Source organism: Loxodonta africana, chromosome 11 (genome assembly GCF_030014295.1).
Source record: "Loxodonta africana isolate mLoxAfr1 chromosome 11, mLoxAfr1.hap2, whole genome shotgun sequence".
NCBI classification, from domain to species: Eukaryota; Metazoa; Chordata; class Mammalia; order Proboscidea; family Elephantidae; genus Loxodonta; species Loxodonta africana.
The window spans coordinates 107,229,315-107,245,244 of NC_087352.1; the positions used below are offsets into that span (position 1 = coordinate 107,229,315).

The following is a 15,930-nucleotide window of genomic DNA, read 5'->3' on the forward strand; positions in this document are numbered from 1 at the left end:
TTTGGTCAGTTTAGCCAGTGGTTAGTCTATTTGATTGATCCTTTCAAAAAGTCAACTTCTGGTTCTGTTGATTCATTCTTTTTTCTTTCTATTTTATTTTCTGCTCTGATCTTCATTATTTCCTTTCTTCTAGTACCTGTGGGCTTCTTTTACTCTTCCTTATCTATTCAAGTTGTCGGTTTAAGTTACAATTTTAGATTTTTCTTCTTTTTTTAATGTAGACATTTATTGCTATGACTTTCCCTTTGAGTACTGCTTTTACTGTGCCCCAAAGGTTTTGATATGTTGTGTTTTCATTTTTGTTTGATACTAAATATTTATTTGAGTCTAAATGTATATATATATATATATTTAATTTCACTTGATTTCTTCTATGATCCAATAGTTTTTTTAATACTGTGCTATTTAGTTTCCCTGTGATTATTTTCCTTATTTTCCTGTTGTTGATTTCTATTATGGTCAGAGAAGATGCTTTGTGTGATTTCAGTCATTTCAAATTTGTTGAGATTTGTTTTGTATCATAGCATATGGCCTGTTTTGGAAAATGATCCATGTATGCTAGAGAAAAATGTTACTGTTCTGATGATGGATTTTTGTTGTTGTTAGGTGCTGTTGAGTCGGTTCTTACTCATAGCAACCCTATGCACAACAGAACGAAACACTGCCTGGTCCCGCGCCATCCTTATAACCGTTATGCTTGAGTTCATTGTTGCAGCCACTGTGTCAATCCACTTCGTTGAAGGTCTTCCTCTTTTCCGCTTACCCTGTACTCTGCCAAGCATGATGTCCTTCTCAAGGGACTGATGGCTCCTGACAATACGTCCAAAGAATGTAAGACGCAGTCTCGCCGTCCTTGCTCCTAAGGAGCATTCTGGTTGTACTTCCAAAACACATTTGTTCGTTCTTTTGGCTGTCCATGGTATAGTCAATATTCTTCGGCAACACCACAATTCAAAGGCATCAAGTCTTCTTCGGTCTTCCTTCTTCATTGTCCAGCTTTCACATGCATATGATGCGATTGAAAATACCATGGCTTGGGTCAGGCGCACCTTATTCTCCAAGGTGACGTCTTTTCTCTTCAACACTTTAAAGAATTCCTTTGCAGCAGATTTACCCAAATGCAATGCGTCTTTTGATTTCTTGACTGCTACTTCCATGGCTATTGATTTTGGATCCAAGTAAAATCAAATCCTTGCCAACTTCAGTCTTTTCTCTGTTTATCATGATGTTGCTCATTGGTCCAGTTGTGAGGATTTTTGTTTTCTTCATGTTGAGGTGCAATCCATACTGAAGGCTGTGGCCTTTGATCTTCATTAATAAGTGCTTCAAGTCCTCTTCACTTCAGGCAAGCAAGGTTGTGTCATCTGCATAATGCAGATTGTTCATGAGTCTTCCTCCAATCCTGATGCCCTGTTCTTCTTCATATAGTCCAGCTTTTCGGATTATTTGCTCAGCTTACAGATTGAATAGGTATGGTGCAAGAATACAAGCCTGACGCACACCTTTCCTGACTTTAAACCAATCCGTAACCCCTTGTTCTGTCTGAACAACTGCCTCTTGATCTATGTAAAGGTTCCTCATGAGCACAATTAAGTGTTCTGGAATTCCCATTCTTCACAATGTTGTCTGTAGTTTGTTATCATCCACACAGTTGAATGCCTTTGAGTGGTCAATAAAACAGAGGTAAACATCCTTCTGGTATTCTCTGCTTTCAGCCAGGATCCATCTGACATCAGCAATGGTATCCCTGGTTCCACGTCCTCTTCTGAAACTGGCCAGAATTTCTGGCAGTTCCCTGTCGATATACTTCTGCAGCCATTTTTGAATTATCTTCCGCAAAATTTTGCTTGCGTGTAATATTAATGATATTGTTCTATAATTTCCACACTTGGTTGGATCACGTTCTTGAGAATATACATAAATATGGATCTCTTCCAGTAAGTTGGCCTGGAAGCTGTCTCCATATTTCTTGGCATAGACAAGTGAGCACTTCCAGTGCTGCATCTGTTTGTTGAAACATCTCAATTGATGTTCCATCAATTCCTGGAGTCTTGTTTTTTGCCAATGCCTTCAGAGCAGCTTGGACTTCTTTCTTCAGTGCCATTGGTTCCTGATCATATGCCACCTTTTGAAATGGTTGAACTTGAACTAATTCTTTTTGGTATAATGACTGTGTGTATTCCTTCCATCTTCTTTTGATTCTCCCTGCGTCGTTTAATATTTTCCCCATAGAATCCTTCGCTATTGCAACTTTAGGCTTGAATTTTTTCTTCAGTTCTTTCAGCTTGAGAAGCGCCGAGCGAGTTCTTTCCTTTTGGTTTTCCATCTCCAGCTCTTTGCACGTCATTATGACATTTTACTTTTTCTCCTTGAGCTGCCCTTTGAAATCTTCTGTTCAGTTCTTTTACTTCATCAGTTCTTCCTTTTGCTTTAGCTGCTCGATGTATGAGAGCAAATTTCAGAGTCTCCTCTGACATCCATCTTGGTCTTTCTTTCCAATGACCTCTTGCTTTCTTCATGTATGATTTCCTTGATCTCATTTCACAACTCGTCTGGCCTTCAGTCACTAATGTTCAGTGTGTCAAATCTGTTCTTCAGATGGTCTCTATATTCTAGTGGGATATACTCAAGGTCATATTTTGGCTCTCGTGGGCTTGCTCTGATTTTCTTCATTTTCAGCTTGAACTTGCGTATGAGCAATTTATGATCTGTTCCACAGTCTGCCCCTGGCCTTGTTCTAACTGATGATACTGAACTTTTTCATCGTCTCTTTCCACAGATGTAGTCAATTTGATTTCTGTGTGTTCCACGTGGTGAGGCCCATGTGTATAGTCGCCGTTTATGTTGGTGATAGAAGGTATTTGCAATGAAGAAGTCGTTGGTCTTGCAAAATTTTATCGTTCAATCTCTGGCATTGTTTCTATCACCAAGGCCATATTTTCCAACTACCGATCCTTCTTCTTTGTTTCCAACTTTCGCATTCCAGTTGCCAGTAATTATCAATGCATCTTGATTGCATGTTCAGTCAATTTCAGAGTGAAGCAGCTGATAAAAATCTATTTCTTCATCTTTGGCCTTAGTGGTTGGTGTCTGTCAGTTTGTTGTACTGTGGGGGCTTGTATGTTCCTGTGATGCTGGAAGCTATGCCACCAGTATTCAGATACCAGCAGGGTCACCCATGGAGGACAGGTTTCAGCTGAGCTTCCAGACCAAGACAGACCAGGAAGAAGGACCCAGAAGTCTACTTCTGAAAAGCATTATCTAGTGAAAAACTTAAGAGTAGCAGCGGAGCATTGCCTGATACAGTGCTGGAAGATGAGCCCCCAGGTTGGAAGGCACTCAAAAGATGACTGGGAAAGAGCTGCCTCCTCAGAGTAGAGTTGACTTGAATGACCTTGATGGAGTAAAGCATTCGGGACCTTCATTTGCTGATGTGGCGTGACTCGAGAAGAAACATCTGCATACACGCACTAATAATGAGAATCTGAAATGTATGAAGTATGTATCTAGGAAAATAGGAAATCGTCAGAAATGAAATGGAACGCATAAACATCAATATCCTAGGCTTTAGTGATCTGAAATGGACTGGATTGGCCATTTTGAATCAGACAATCATATAGTCTACTATGCTGGGAATGACAACTCAAAGAGGAATGGTGTTGCATTCATTGTCAAAAGGAATGTTTTAAGATCTATCCTGAAGTACATTGCTTTCAGTGATAGGATGATGTGTAGAGTGTTCTATATATGTTCGTTAGATCAGATTGGCTTTTGGTGTCAATGTCCTTAGTGATCTTTTTAGATATTATATCTAGAACTGAAAGTGATTTGTTGAAGTCCTTGTTTTTGAGGAGTTGTCATATTTCTTTTTTCATATAGGTCAGTATTTGTTTCATGTATTTTTTTTTTTTTTGTGAGTGGGCTTTAGGTGAAAATTTCCAGCTACAGTTAATTTCTCATTCAAAAATTTATACACATATTGTTTTGTGACTTTGTTTGCAATTCCTGTAATGTGATAGCACTCTCCCCCTTTCCACCCTGTGTTTGCTGTGTCTGTTCGTCCAGTTCTGTCCCTTCCTGCCTTTTCATCCTGCTTTTGAAGAGGAGTTTCCCATTTGGTCTCATATATTTGATTGAACTAAGAAGTATGTTCCTCATGTGTAGTATTTTTTGTTTTATATGCTTGTCTAAGCTTTCTCTGAAATGTGGGCTTCTGGAATGGTTTGAGTTCTGAGTGAACAGAGCATCAGGGACTATAGTTTCAGGGGACGTTTCACGTGCTTTGTAGCAGTGATATTAGGTGCACATATGTTTATAATTGTTATGTCTTCTTTTTTTAAAATTTTATTGAGCTTTAAGTGAAAGTTTACAAATCAAGTCAGTCTCTTATACAAAAATTTATATACACCTTGCTATACACTCCTAATTGGTCTCCCCATTAATGAGACAGCATACTCCTTTCGTCCACTCTCTCTTCTCATGTCCATTCAGGGAGCTTCTGGCCCCCTTTGCCCTCTCATCTCCCCTCTAGGCAGGAGATGCCAACACAGTCTAATGTGTCTACTTGATCCAAGAAGCCTGTTCTTCACCAGTATCATTTTCTATCCCATTGTCCAGTTTAATCCCTGTCTGAAGAGTTGGCCCCGGAAATGATTCCTGTCTTGGGCTAATGGAAGGTGTGGGGACCATAACCTCTGGGGTCCTTCCAGTCATAGTCTGACCATTAAGTCTGGTCTTTTTATGAGAATTTGGGGTCTGCACCCCACTGCTCTCCTGCTTCCTCAGGGGTTCTCTTTTTTGTTCCCAGTCAAGGTAGTCATCGGTTGTGGCTGGGCACCATCTAGTTCTTCTGGTCTCAGGCTGATACAGTCTCCGGTTTGTGTGGTCCTTTCTGTCTCTTAGGCACCTAGTTACCTTGTGTCTTTGGTGTTCTTCATTCTTCTTTGGTCCAGGTGGGTTGAGACCAATTGATGCATCTTAGATGGCTGCCTGCTAGCATTTAAGACCCCAGCTGCCACTCTCCAGTGTGGGATGCAGAATGTTTTCTTAATAGATTTTATTAAGTTATCCCTTTTTTCCTTCTAATTTCTCCTGTTTGTATTAGAAATGTCTACTATGTGCCTGTTCTGCAGTCGTACTTTGGAAGCAGAAAAATTGTATTCTAGATTTCACAGATGAAGAGAAATTTTGGTCCGGATGGAATTTGTACCTGGAGTTGATTTCACACTTTTAGATACTTTTAGATTGATATGATGGAGTGAATGCGTTTTACATTTGGCAAGGATGTGAATTTATGGATTGATCCTTTTATTATTATGTAATGTCCTTCTTTATCTCTTGTAATATATTTTGACTTAGTCTTTTTTATCTCACATCAGCATGCCCATCCCTGTTCTTTTCTGTATCATAGCATATGATACAGAAAATATAAAGTGATTAATTTTATTAATATTAATTTCCACCCTTTTATTTTCACTCTGTGTCTTTATGTTTAAGGTGTGTTTCTTGTAGGCAGCAAAAGAAGGGATCACGTCTGTTTATTTTTTAATCCATTCTGTCCCTCTCTGCCTTTTGCACAAGGAGTTTGGACCATTTACATTAAAGGTTACTACTGAAAACGAAGTGTCTACTTAATTCATCTTGCTATTTGTGTTTTGCGTGTTTTATGTCTTCTTTGTCTTTTTATTCTCATTTTTTCTGGTATTTTTTGCATTTGACGGCTTTCTTGTGATGAGCTTTTTTGATTTCTTGTTTACTTTGATCTGTCTTTTTTCTAGGTGCTTTCTTAGTGGTTACTACATATATTACATTATACGATTTGCAATTGTGACAACATTTAATATACAAACAACATGTAACATAGTAAATCTATTCCTGTTTTGTTCCTCTCCCTCTCCTTTCTGTTGGTGAGTCTCCACAACATTATTTTACATCCTGTGCCTGATAGGTTTAGTTCGTAGTTATTTCTTGTGTGGTTGATGTTATATTGTTTGTGGAACTAATGAATCGAGCCTTATATTTGCCCATGCTTTTGCATACTTTGGAGAGCTCTCTGTTTCTTTTCTCTCTTTTCAAAAAGGATTTGTTTATTTATATAATCTCCCAAGTGTAGATTCAAGTACTTGTTTTCCTTTCCATTTGGCGTACCCCCTTCATTAATAGTTGCAGAGCTGGTCTGGTAGTGGTGTATTTCCACAGCTTTTGTTTATTTGGAAAGGTCTTGATTTCCCCCTCAGTTTTGAATGAAATGGAAAGGTCTTGATTTCCCCCTCATTTTTGGATGACGTGGAAAGGTCTTGATTTCCCCCTTCTTTTTGGATGACATGGAAAGGTCTTGATTTCCCTCTCATTTTTGAATGACATGGATAGGTCTTGATTTCCCCCTCATTTTTGGATGACATGGAATGGTCTGATTTTCACCTCATTTTTGAATGACACCTTTGCTGGGCAAGGCATTCTTGGTTGGCAGTTGTTTTCATTGAGTGTTTTTAAAATTGTTTCCCCATCGTCTTCTGGCCTCTAGAGTTTGTGTAAAGAAATTTGCAGTAATTTATGAAGGACCCTTGATATGTTTGTCTCTTGCTGTCTTCAGAATTCTCTCCTTGTGTTTGGTTTTCAGGAATTATGTTAGAATGTGATGCAGGCTGGACCTCTTTTTATGTTTTCTAATTTGGAGTTCATGTAGCTTCCTGTATTTGTAGGCTTTGTTCCCTGTTCAGGTCTGGGAAATTGTCTATGATTATCTCTTGGATAATTTTTCTGGGCCCTTATTACTGTTGTGGTGTTCTGAAATTCCAATAATTCTAATGTTAGATTTCTTAGTTGAATCCCACATTTCCATTTTGGTTTGTTTACTTTTTTTTTTTTTGTTTCTCTTGAGACCCAGTAAGTTCATTTACTCTGTCTTCTCGTTCACTTAACTATATCCTATTTCTGTTTGACTTTGTTGTTGAATGTTTCTCTTATTTTCTTTTTTATTGAACTTCAGATGAAAGTTTTACAGAACAAACTAGTTTCTCATGAAACAGTACACACATTATCGTATGACATTGGTTAACAACCCCACAACATGTCAACACTCTTCTCAGCCCTGGGTTCCCTATTGCCAGCTTCCCTGTTCCTCCTGTCTTCGAGTCCTTGCCCCAGCACTGGTGTGCCCCTTTAGTCTTGTTTTGTTCCATGGGCCTATTCAGTCTTTGGCCGAAGGGTGAACCTCAGGAGTGACCTCATTACTGAGCTGACAGGGTGTCTGGGGGTCATACTCTCAGGGTTCTTCAGTCTCTGTTAGGCTAGCAAGTCTGATTTTCCTGAATTAGAATTTTGTTCTACATTTTTCTCCTGCTCTGTCCGGGACCCTATATTGTGATGCCTGTCAGAGCAATCAGTGGTGTTGCTGGGCACCATCTAGTTGTACTGGACTCAGTCTGTGGGATGCCATGGTAGATGTGGTCCATTAGTCTTTTGGACTAATCTTTCCCTTGTATCTTTAGTTTTCTTCATTCTTCCTTGCTCCGGAAGGGGTGAGACCAGTGGAGTATCCTAGATGGCCACTCGCAGGCTTTTAAGACCCCAGACACTACTCACCAAAGTAGAATGTAGAACATTTTCTTTATAAACTATGTTATGCCAGTTGAGCTAGATGTTCCTCAAGACCATGGTCCCCACAGTCCTCAGCCCAGCAGTTTGGTCCCTTAGGGAGCTTGGATGTGTCTATGGAGTTTCCGTGACCTTGCCTTGTACAGGTTGTGCTGGCTTCCCCAGTGTTGTGTACTGTCTTACCCTTCACCAAAGTTACCACTTACCTGTTGTCTAGTAAGTGTTTTTCCATCCCCATCCTTCCCCTTTCTGGTAACCATTAAAGATTCTTTTTGTGTGTAAACATTTTCATGAGTTTTTACGGTAGTGGTCTCATACAATAGTTGTCCTCTTGTGATTGACTTATTTCACTCAGCATAATGCCCTCCAGGTTCATCCTCGCTCTCTGTCACAATCTCCCCATCCTCCTCTTCCCCCTCTCACCTTGTCTCTTTGTTAATGCTCAAAATAGTCAGGTAATAGATTTTTTATTATTGTCGTAAATGTGAAATACCAGGTAACGAGATAGTAAGGATGAGTGGATGTACTTATTTGGGAAAGGAGAAAACCTCATTTTATTGCTTGTGGGGCAGAGTGGTATTCACTTTGATATCGGTAGACCATATGTCACTGGCTCCAAACTGTTGATGCAGTTCCCAGGGCACCCAATAGTGTTACCAGATGTGGCTTCTCGCTGGACCTGGTAACATTTCTTCACACTATATCCATGTTATTTTTTCTTTTCTTCTTTTGAAGAATGAAATATATAAATAAATGCTTAATGAATAATTTATAGATTTACCCGGGAGGGGGGGGAAAAAACCCAAACCCGCAGACATCGAGTCGATTATGACTCATAGTGACCCTAAAGTACAGAGTAGAACTGCCCCATAGGGATTCTAAGGAACGCCTGGTGGATTCGAACTGTTGAGCTTTTGGTTACTAGCTGTTGCTCTTAACCACTATGCTACTGGGATTTCCAGATTTACCCAAGATAACTAATATTTAATTATAAAGGTGGTAGTTCAGACCCACCTAGCGGCTCCCCAGTAAAAGACCTGATGATTTCCTTTTGTAAAAATTACAGCCTAGAAAACCCTGTGGGGCAGTTCTGCTCTGTCACTTTGGGCCTGTATTAGTTGACAGTTTTCTCAGCTGCATCAAACAACGACAAAAACAACATACACTCGATTGTAATAAAAAAAATTTTATATCTAGGCAAAGGAATCATACGGAAGCTCAACATTTGTCAGATGCTCTCATAAGAGAGTCAGCTCTGCAAAGTGAGATAACAAGAACAGAAGAGGAGCAATCTCAAACTGCAAAATTCTTAAAAGGCCAAGATATTTTTGATGGGATTTCACTCCAAGAACAAGTGCAAGGTACTGAACTGTTTTGAGTTCTTTCTTTCTTTCCTTTTTTAAATTTTAATCTTTTCCTATCCCTGTCATTTTACGAATTATTCTACCACCATTAACATAAATTCAGTGCCACCCCCCCAAGCAAAATTTTCCCCTCTCCCACACCCTTCCACCTGTGGAAGTCATTAATAAGTGTTGGTTTCTGTATATTTGCTTATTTCATATAAATGAGGTCATAAAGTATGTGCCATTTTGTGACTGACTGCTTTCGCTCAGCATGTTTTCAAGGTTCTTCCATGTTGTGGTGTATCTCAGAACTTTATTTTTTTCTTTTTTTATGGCTGTGTAATATTCCATTGTCTGTATACTGCATATTTTGTTTATCTTTTCATCTCTTGATGGACATTTCACTTGTTTCCATCCTTACGGTGTAGTGAATAGTGCTACACTGAACATTAGTGTACACTTTTCTGTTTGCGTTCCCATTTTCACTTCTTTAAGCTGTGTTCCTAGGATTGCTAAGTCATATGATAGTTCCATGTTTAACCTTTTAAGGAACTGCCAAACTGTTTTCCACAATTGCTATACCATTTTAAATTCCCGCCAGCAGTGAATGAGGGTTCCACTTTTCTACATCCTCTCTGATACCTTTTGTTTTCCTTTTTTTTTTTTCGATCATTGCCATTCTAATGGGAGTGAGATTGTCTCCTGGTTTCTTAGTGCTGCTGTAACAGAAATACCACACGGGTTGGCTTTAATGAACAGAAATTTATTTTCTGACTGTCTGTTGCTGGTGTTATTAGCTGTTTTCACGTTGATTCTGACCCATGGCAACCTCACGAGTCTCACAGTTTAGGATGCTAGGAGTTCGAATTCAGGGCACCCATTCTAGGAGCCCTGGTAGCACAGTGGTTAAGAGCTTGACTGCTAACCAAAAGGTCTGCAGTTTGAGTCCAGCATTTGCTCCTTGGAAACTCTATGGGGCAGTTCTACTCTGTCCTATAGGGTCGCTATGAGTCGGAATAGACTGGACAGCAATTGATTTGGTTTTTGGTTTTGTTTTGTTCTATGGGAAGGCTCTATCTCTGTCCGCTATGGGGGAAAATCATTGTTTCAGCTTCTTGAGTTGTTCTTGACATTTTTGGGTTCCTTGCTTATCTTTTTCTGATCCGCTCTTTATATCTCAAAAGTGATTAATTAGGTTTAAGACACACCTTACACTGATGTGACATCATTAGTATAACAAAGAAAACCTAATGCCCAAATGGGATTATATTTACAGTTATAGGGATTAGGATTCCAGTACATATTTTTGAGGTCACATTTCAAAACATAGCAGGTGAGGTCTTACTGTGGTTTTGATTTACATCTCTTTAATGGCTAATGGACAGGGGACCCTGGTGGCACAGTTGTTAAAGCACTCTGCTGCTAACTGAAAGATCGGCGGTTCAAACCCCCCAATCACTGCATACTAGAAAGATGTGGCAGTCTACTTCTGTAAAGATTACAGCCTTGGAAGGCCTATGGGGCAGTTCTACCCTGTAGTATAGGATCACAATGGGTTGAAATCAACCCGACAGCAACAGGTTTAATGGCTAATGAGGTTGAGCGTCTTTTCATATGCTCGTTGGCCATTTGGGTATCTTCTTTGGTGAAATGTCTGTTTGAATCCTTTGCCTGTTTTTTGATTGGGTTGTTTGTCTTTTTGATGTTGAGTTATAGGAGCTTTTTAAAATACATTTTGAATATTTGACTCTTATTAGATATTTGATTCCTGAAAATTTTCTCCCAACACGTATATTGTCTCTTCACTTTGTTGATAAAATCCTTTGATGAATGAAAAGTATTTAACTTTTATGAGATCACAATTATCTATTTTCTCTTTCGCTGCTCTTTTGTTATTATATCTGATAACCCATATTTATAAACTAGATTCCATAGCCACACCACTGTATTGCCCTCTAAGAGTTTTATGATTTTAGTTCTCACGTTTAGGTCTTCAATCCATTTTGAATTGTTTTTTGTGGATGGTGTGAAGGATAGATCCTGTTTTATTCTTCTGCATGTGGAAATCCAATTTATTGAAGAGACTGTGACTAATTAATGTATGTATTTCCTTTTTCATTTTCTCATCTTTGTTGTTGTTGTTGTTAGGTGCCATTGAGTCAGTTCCGACTCATAGCAACCCTATGCACAACAGAACGAGACACTGCCCGGTCCTGCGCCATCCTTAAAATTGTTGTTATGCTTGAGCTCATTGTTGCAGCCACTGTATCAGTCCACCTCGTTGAGGGTCTTCCTCTTTTCCGCTGACCCATACTCTGCCAAGCATGATGTCCTTCTCAAGGGACTGACACCTCCTGACAACATGTCCAAATTATGTAAGATGCAGTCTCACCATCCTTGCCTCTAAGGAGTATCCTGGCCGCACTTCTTCCAAGTCAGATTTGTTCGTTCTTTTGGCCGTCCATGGTATATTCAGTATTCTTTGCCAACACCACGATTCAAAGGCATCAATTCTTCTTCAGTCTGCCTTATTCATTATCCAGCTTTCACATGCGTATGATGTGATTGAAAATACCATGGCCTGGGTCAAGCGCACCTTAGTCTTCAAGGTAACATCTTTGCTCTTCAACACTTCGAAGAGGTCCTTTGCAGCAGATTTACCCACTGCAATGCATCTTGATTTCTTGACTGCTGCTTCCATGGGTGTTGATTGTGGATCCAAGTAAAATGAAATCCTTGACAACTTTAATCTTTTCTCTATTTATCATGATGTCACTCATTGGTCCAGTTGTGAGGATTTTTGTTTTTTTTATGTTGAGGTGTAATCCATACTGAAGGCTGTGGTCTTTGGTCTTCATTAGTAAGTGCTTCAAGTCCTCTTCACTTCCCTCAAGCAAGGTTGTGTCATCTGCATAACGCAGGTTGTTAATGAGTCTTCCTCCAATCCTGATTCCTCATCTTAGAACCAGTATTTTTCTTATATTAAAGTGGTTAAACGGAAAATTATTTGGTTTGGCACTTAACCTGTTGTCTCAGGCTGGGTTCTCTAGAGAAGCAAAACCAGTGAGTCATATGTCTTGTGTATATACACACGCACACACACACACAAATACATGTAAACAAACAAACCACATCCATTGCCCTCAAGTCAGTTCTGACTCATACTAACCCTATAGGACAGAGTAGAACTGTCCTATAGGTTTTCCAAGGAGCAGCTGGTAGATTCTAACTGCCGAGCTCTTGGTTAGCAGCCAAGCTCTTAACCTCTGCACCTTCTGGGCTCCTTTTATGGTTACTGGTTGCCATTGAGTCGACTCTGACTCATAGTTGCCCTATAGGACAGAGTAGAACTGCCCATAGAGTATACGTGTGTGTGTGTGTGTGTGTGTGTGTGTGTGTGTGTGTGGAGAGAGAGAGGGATATATATCAAGGAAATGGTTCACACAGTTGAACAGGCTGGCAAGTCTGAAGTCCATGGGTCAGGTGTCAGGCTGGAGGCTACTTTTGACTCATGTAGCTACTGGCTGATGAACTCAAGATTGGCAGGACAGATGGCAGGTTGCTGGCTCACGGGATGTGGAGGCCGACGAATCCTGATAATTTGCAAGTAAGATGGCAGGCTGCTTGCAGGCTCACAGGCTGTAGAGGCCAATGAATCCTAATAATGGCAAGTAAGACGGCAGGCTACTGGCGCAAGTCTTAAGAACCAGAGGTCATATGATGATGAGCTGAATGCACGATTCGGAGGAAGCAAGTGAGCTTTGCCAGAATGTCCATGTATATTAGATTCAGGCCACACCCCAAAGGGAACTCCCCCTACAACTGATTGGCTGATCATATCAAATCACATCATGAAGGATGACTATATTATTACTTAACTGCCAGATTACATCATTACATAACTTCCCAAACACTGAGAATCATGGCCAGCAGGTTGACATATAACTTCAGCCATCACAATCCATCCGTTGTCAACTTGGCACCAGTACACATCTCCCTAAACCATACACAGTCTATAAATAAAGGGAATTGCAAAGTCATACATGAGCTTCACATGATACAGCTAACGTGGGTAAAACTGAAAACACACTAGTCTCATTTACATCTCAAATTTTGTAAGTGAAAACAAAAATATTTGATTCACACATACAGGGAAGAAATACTCATAACAATTACATTCCTCATTTCTGCAGCTGGTCACGTGGTTGGGACTGTCATTTAGAATTACCTCCTTCTGTCTTTTTTTTTTTTTTTTTTTTTTGTCACCTATTCTGTATTCCCTTTGCGCTCAGCAAGTACCTCAGCTGATCATGGTTCTTTGCCTTGTGGGTTGACCCAAACCTTCATTCCTGAAGGACCTGGTGCGTTAATAGTCATGTCTCATTTGGATTGCTGTAGTTTTCCATTGACTTTAATCACAGGACATGGTAGTACTAAGAGACACCCTAAGGGATCTCCTGTATTCCGGACATACCCTTTTTATGTGATAGCAATTGGATTTCCCCTTGGTAGTCAGAGTCAGTAATACCAGCCAATATGGTAACTCCCTTCTTGGCCTGTTTATTCAGAGGCATAAGGAGCACAAAGTAGCCTGGTAGCATCCTTAACTTCCGTTTCAGTGGGATCTGTGTTGTGTCTCCAGGTGGGATCATTCCTCCCTTTGGAACTAAGACCTCTAGACCTGCAGCGCATAGGGTTATGGGGGCAAAAGGAAAAATTTTGCAAGTGGGTCACTAGGGTTAATGGTGAGTGGTACCACTCCCATCTACACCCATTGATTTCTGGAACTGTGAAATCCTAGCTATGGGAGAAACAGTGCCTATATTGGATGCGGATTTAGAGCATACAGAGCCTCCTGTACAACACTGCCCCAGCCCTGCAAAGTGTTGCCACCTAGCTGGAGTCATAAGTGTGTCTTTAGAAGGCCATTTCATCGTTCTACCTAGCCAGCTGCTTCAGGATAATGGGGAACATGGTAAGTTCGGTGAGTTCCACGAGCATGGGACTATTGTCATAGTTCACTTGCTGTGAAGTGGTTTCCTTGATCTGAGGCAATGCTGGGTGGGATATCATGACAGTAGATTAGGCATTCTGTGAGTCCACACATGGTACTTCTGGTTGAGGTATTGCATGCAGGTAAAGCAAACCCATATGCAGACAAAGTGTCCTTGATGGTGGCCGTAATCTCTGCAGTACCTCCAGGGCTGTGGCATTGCTTTTGGTTTACTGTTTTCCTAGGTAGGGGCAGTTTTTTTTTTTTAAATAAATTTTATTGTGCTTTAAGTGAAAGTTTACAAGTCAAGTCAGTCTCTCACACAAAAGCCCATATATACCTTACTACACACTCCCAATTATTCTCCCTCTGATGAGTCAGCCCACTCTCTCCCTTCACTCTCTCCTTTCGTGTCCATTTTGCCAGCTTCTAACCCCCTCCACCCTCTCATCTCCCCTCCAGGCAGGAGGTGCCAGCATAGTCTCAAGTGTCCACCTGTCCACCTCACTCCTTGCCAGCATCCCTCTCCAACCCAATCTCCAGTCCAATCCATGTCTGAAGAGTTGGCTTTGGGAATGGTTCCTGTCCTGGGCCAACAGAAGGTCTGGGGGCCATGATCACCGGGGTCCTTCTAGTCTCAGTCAGACCATTAAGTCTGGTCTTAGGAGAATTTGGGGTCTGCATCCCACTGGTCTCTTACTCCCACAGGTTTTCTCTGTTGTGTTCTCTGTCAGGGTAGTCATCAGTCATAGCCGGGCACCATCTAGTTCTTCTGGTCTCAGAACGATGTAGTCTCTGGTTAATGTGGCCCTTTCTGTCTCTTGGGCTCGTAATCACCTTGTGTCCTTAGTGTTCTTCACTCTCCTTTGATCCAGGTGGGTTGAGACCAAGTGATGCATCTTAGATGGCTGCTTGCTAGCGTTTAAGACCCCAGATGCCACTCTTCAATGTGGGAAGCAGAATGTTTTCTGAATAGATTTTATTGTGCCAATTGACTTAGATATCCCCTAAAACCATGGTCCCCAGATGGTAGGGGCAGTTTTAATCACGTCCACTTGGCGTTTCCTACCATAGTAGCCCTTACTCCGCTTTTCAGAGAGCCAGTGTGGGGTTTTGCCAGTTGCTGGGTATACCTATTCTAGTTGAGCATTCTGAACTGGGGAAATCACTACAGGATGGGTTTGGGGACCCACTGGACCCACTGTGCAATGAATCTGAGCTAAGATTCCATTAACAACTTGACTCCGTATGCCCCTATTCTGACTGGTAAGCCACAGTGATGTTTTTGGTCTCCTGGAGTTAGTGTCAGTTCAGAGCCATTATCCAATAAAATAATCCCTGAGAAGTCTAATTATTTTCCTTTTCCCCAATGAACAGTCACTCTCATAAAAGGCAGCGGATCCCATCAGGGAAGGCTGGGAGAAAGACTAACAGTATAAATTATTGGCAGTGTAGTGTGTTCTTTCCGCCTTGACTTCATTCAAGTGGTGTGGGTCTGTAACCTGGGTCGTGTCTGGGAGTTGATTGAGGGGCTGTGACTGTCTATTTTGGGGATTCAAGGTAGACTGCTGTTTACTTGACCTAAATTATTCTGCTTGTATAACAACAACAACAACAACAAAAAAAACCAGTGCTGTCGATTCGATTCCAACTCATAGCAACTTAGACCAAGTAAATATTTAGTGGATTTCCCATCACTTCTAGGGACACTGTGACTAAGTAGCGAATGGCGTAAATCCAAATGATTCAGACTATTCTGACTACTGCTGTGACTTAGCTGTCCATTATGGTAACCACACCTACCTTGTCTTTCACAATTGAGTGCCGCCACTTGGCGCCTACCTCCATGGGGTCCAGTCAGCCCCGCTGTAGTTAGATATCTTAATTCTGTTAGGGCAGCTCCCACCGTCAAATCTTACTTACATAAAATAGCAATCACAGCAGTTTTCAAGGATATTGGCTCTCCCTTCACAAATCTCTTCTTCACTATTGTGG

General features: G+C 40.8%; 1 protein-coding gene across 1 annotated transcript in view; it reads left to right on the forward strand.

Annotated features, from left to right (window-relative positions):
* Window positions 1–15,930, forward strand: part of CEP192 (centrosomal protein 192) — a 214,678-nt gene that overhangs the window by 25,012 nt on the left and 173,736 nt on the right. The window contains exon 3 of the mRNA XM_064294755.1: window positions 8,794–8,957. Within this exon, the coding sequence (XP_064150825.1) occupies window positions 8,794–8,957 (164 nt within the window). The remainder of the gene's footprint in view (window positions 1–8,793; window positions 8,958–15,930) is intronic.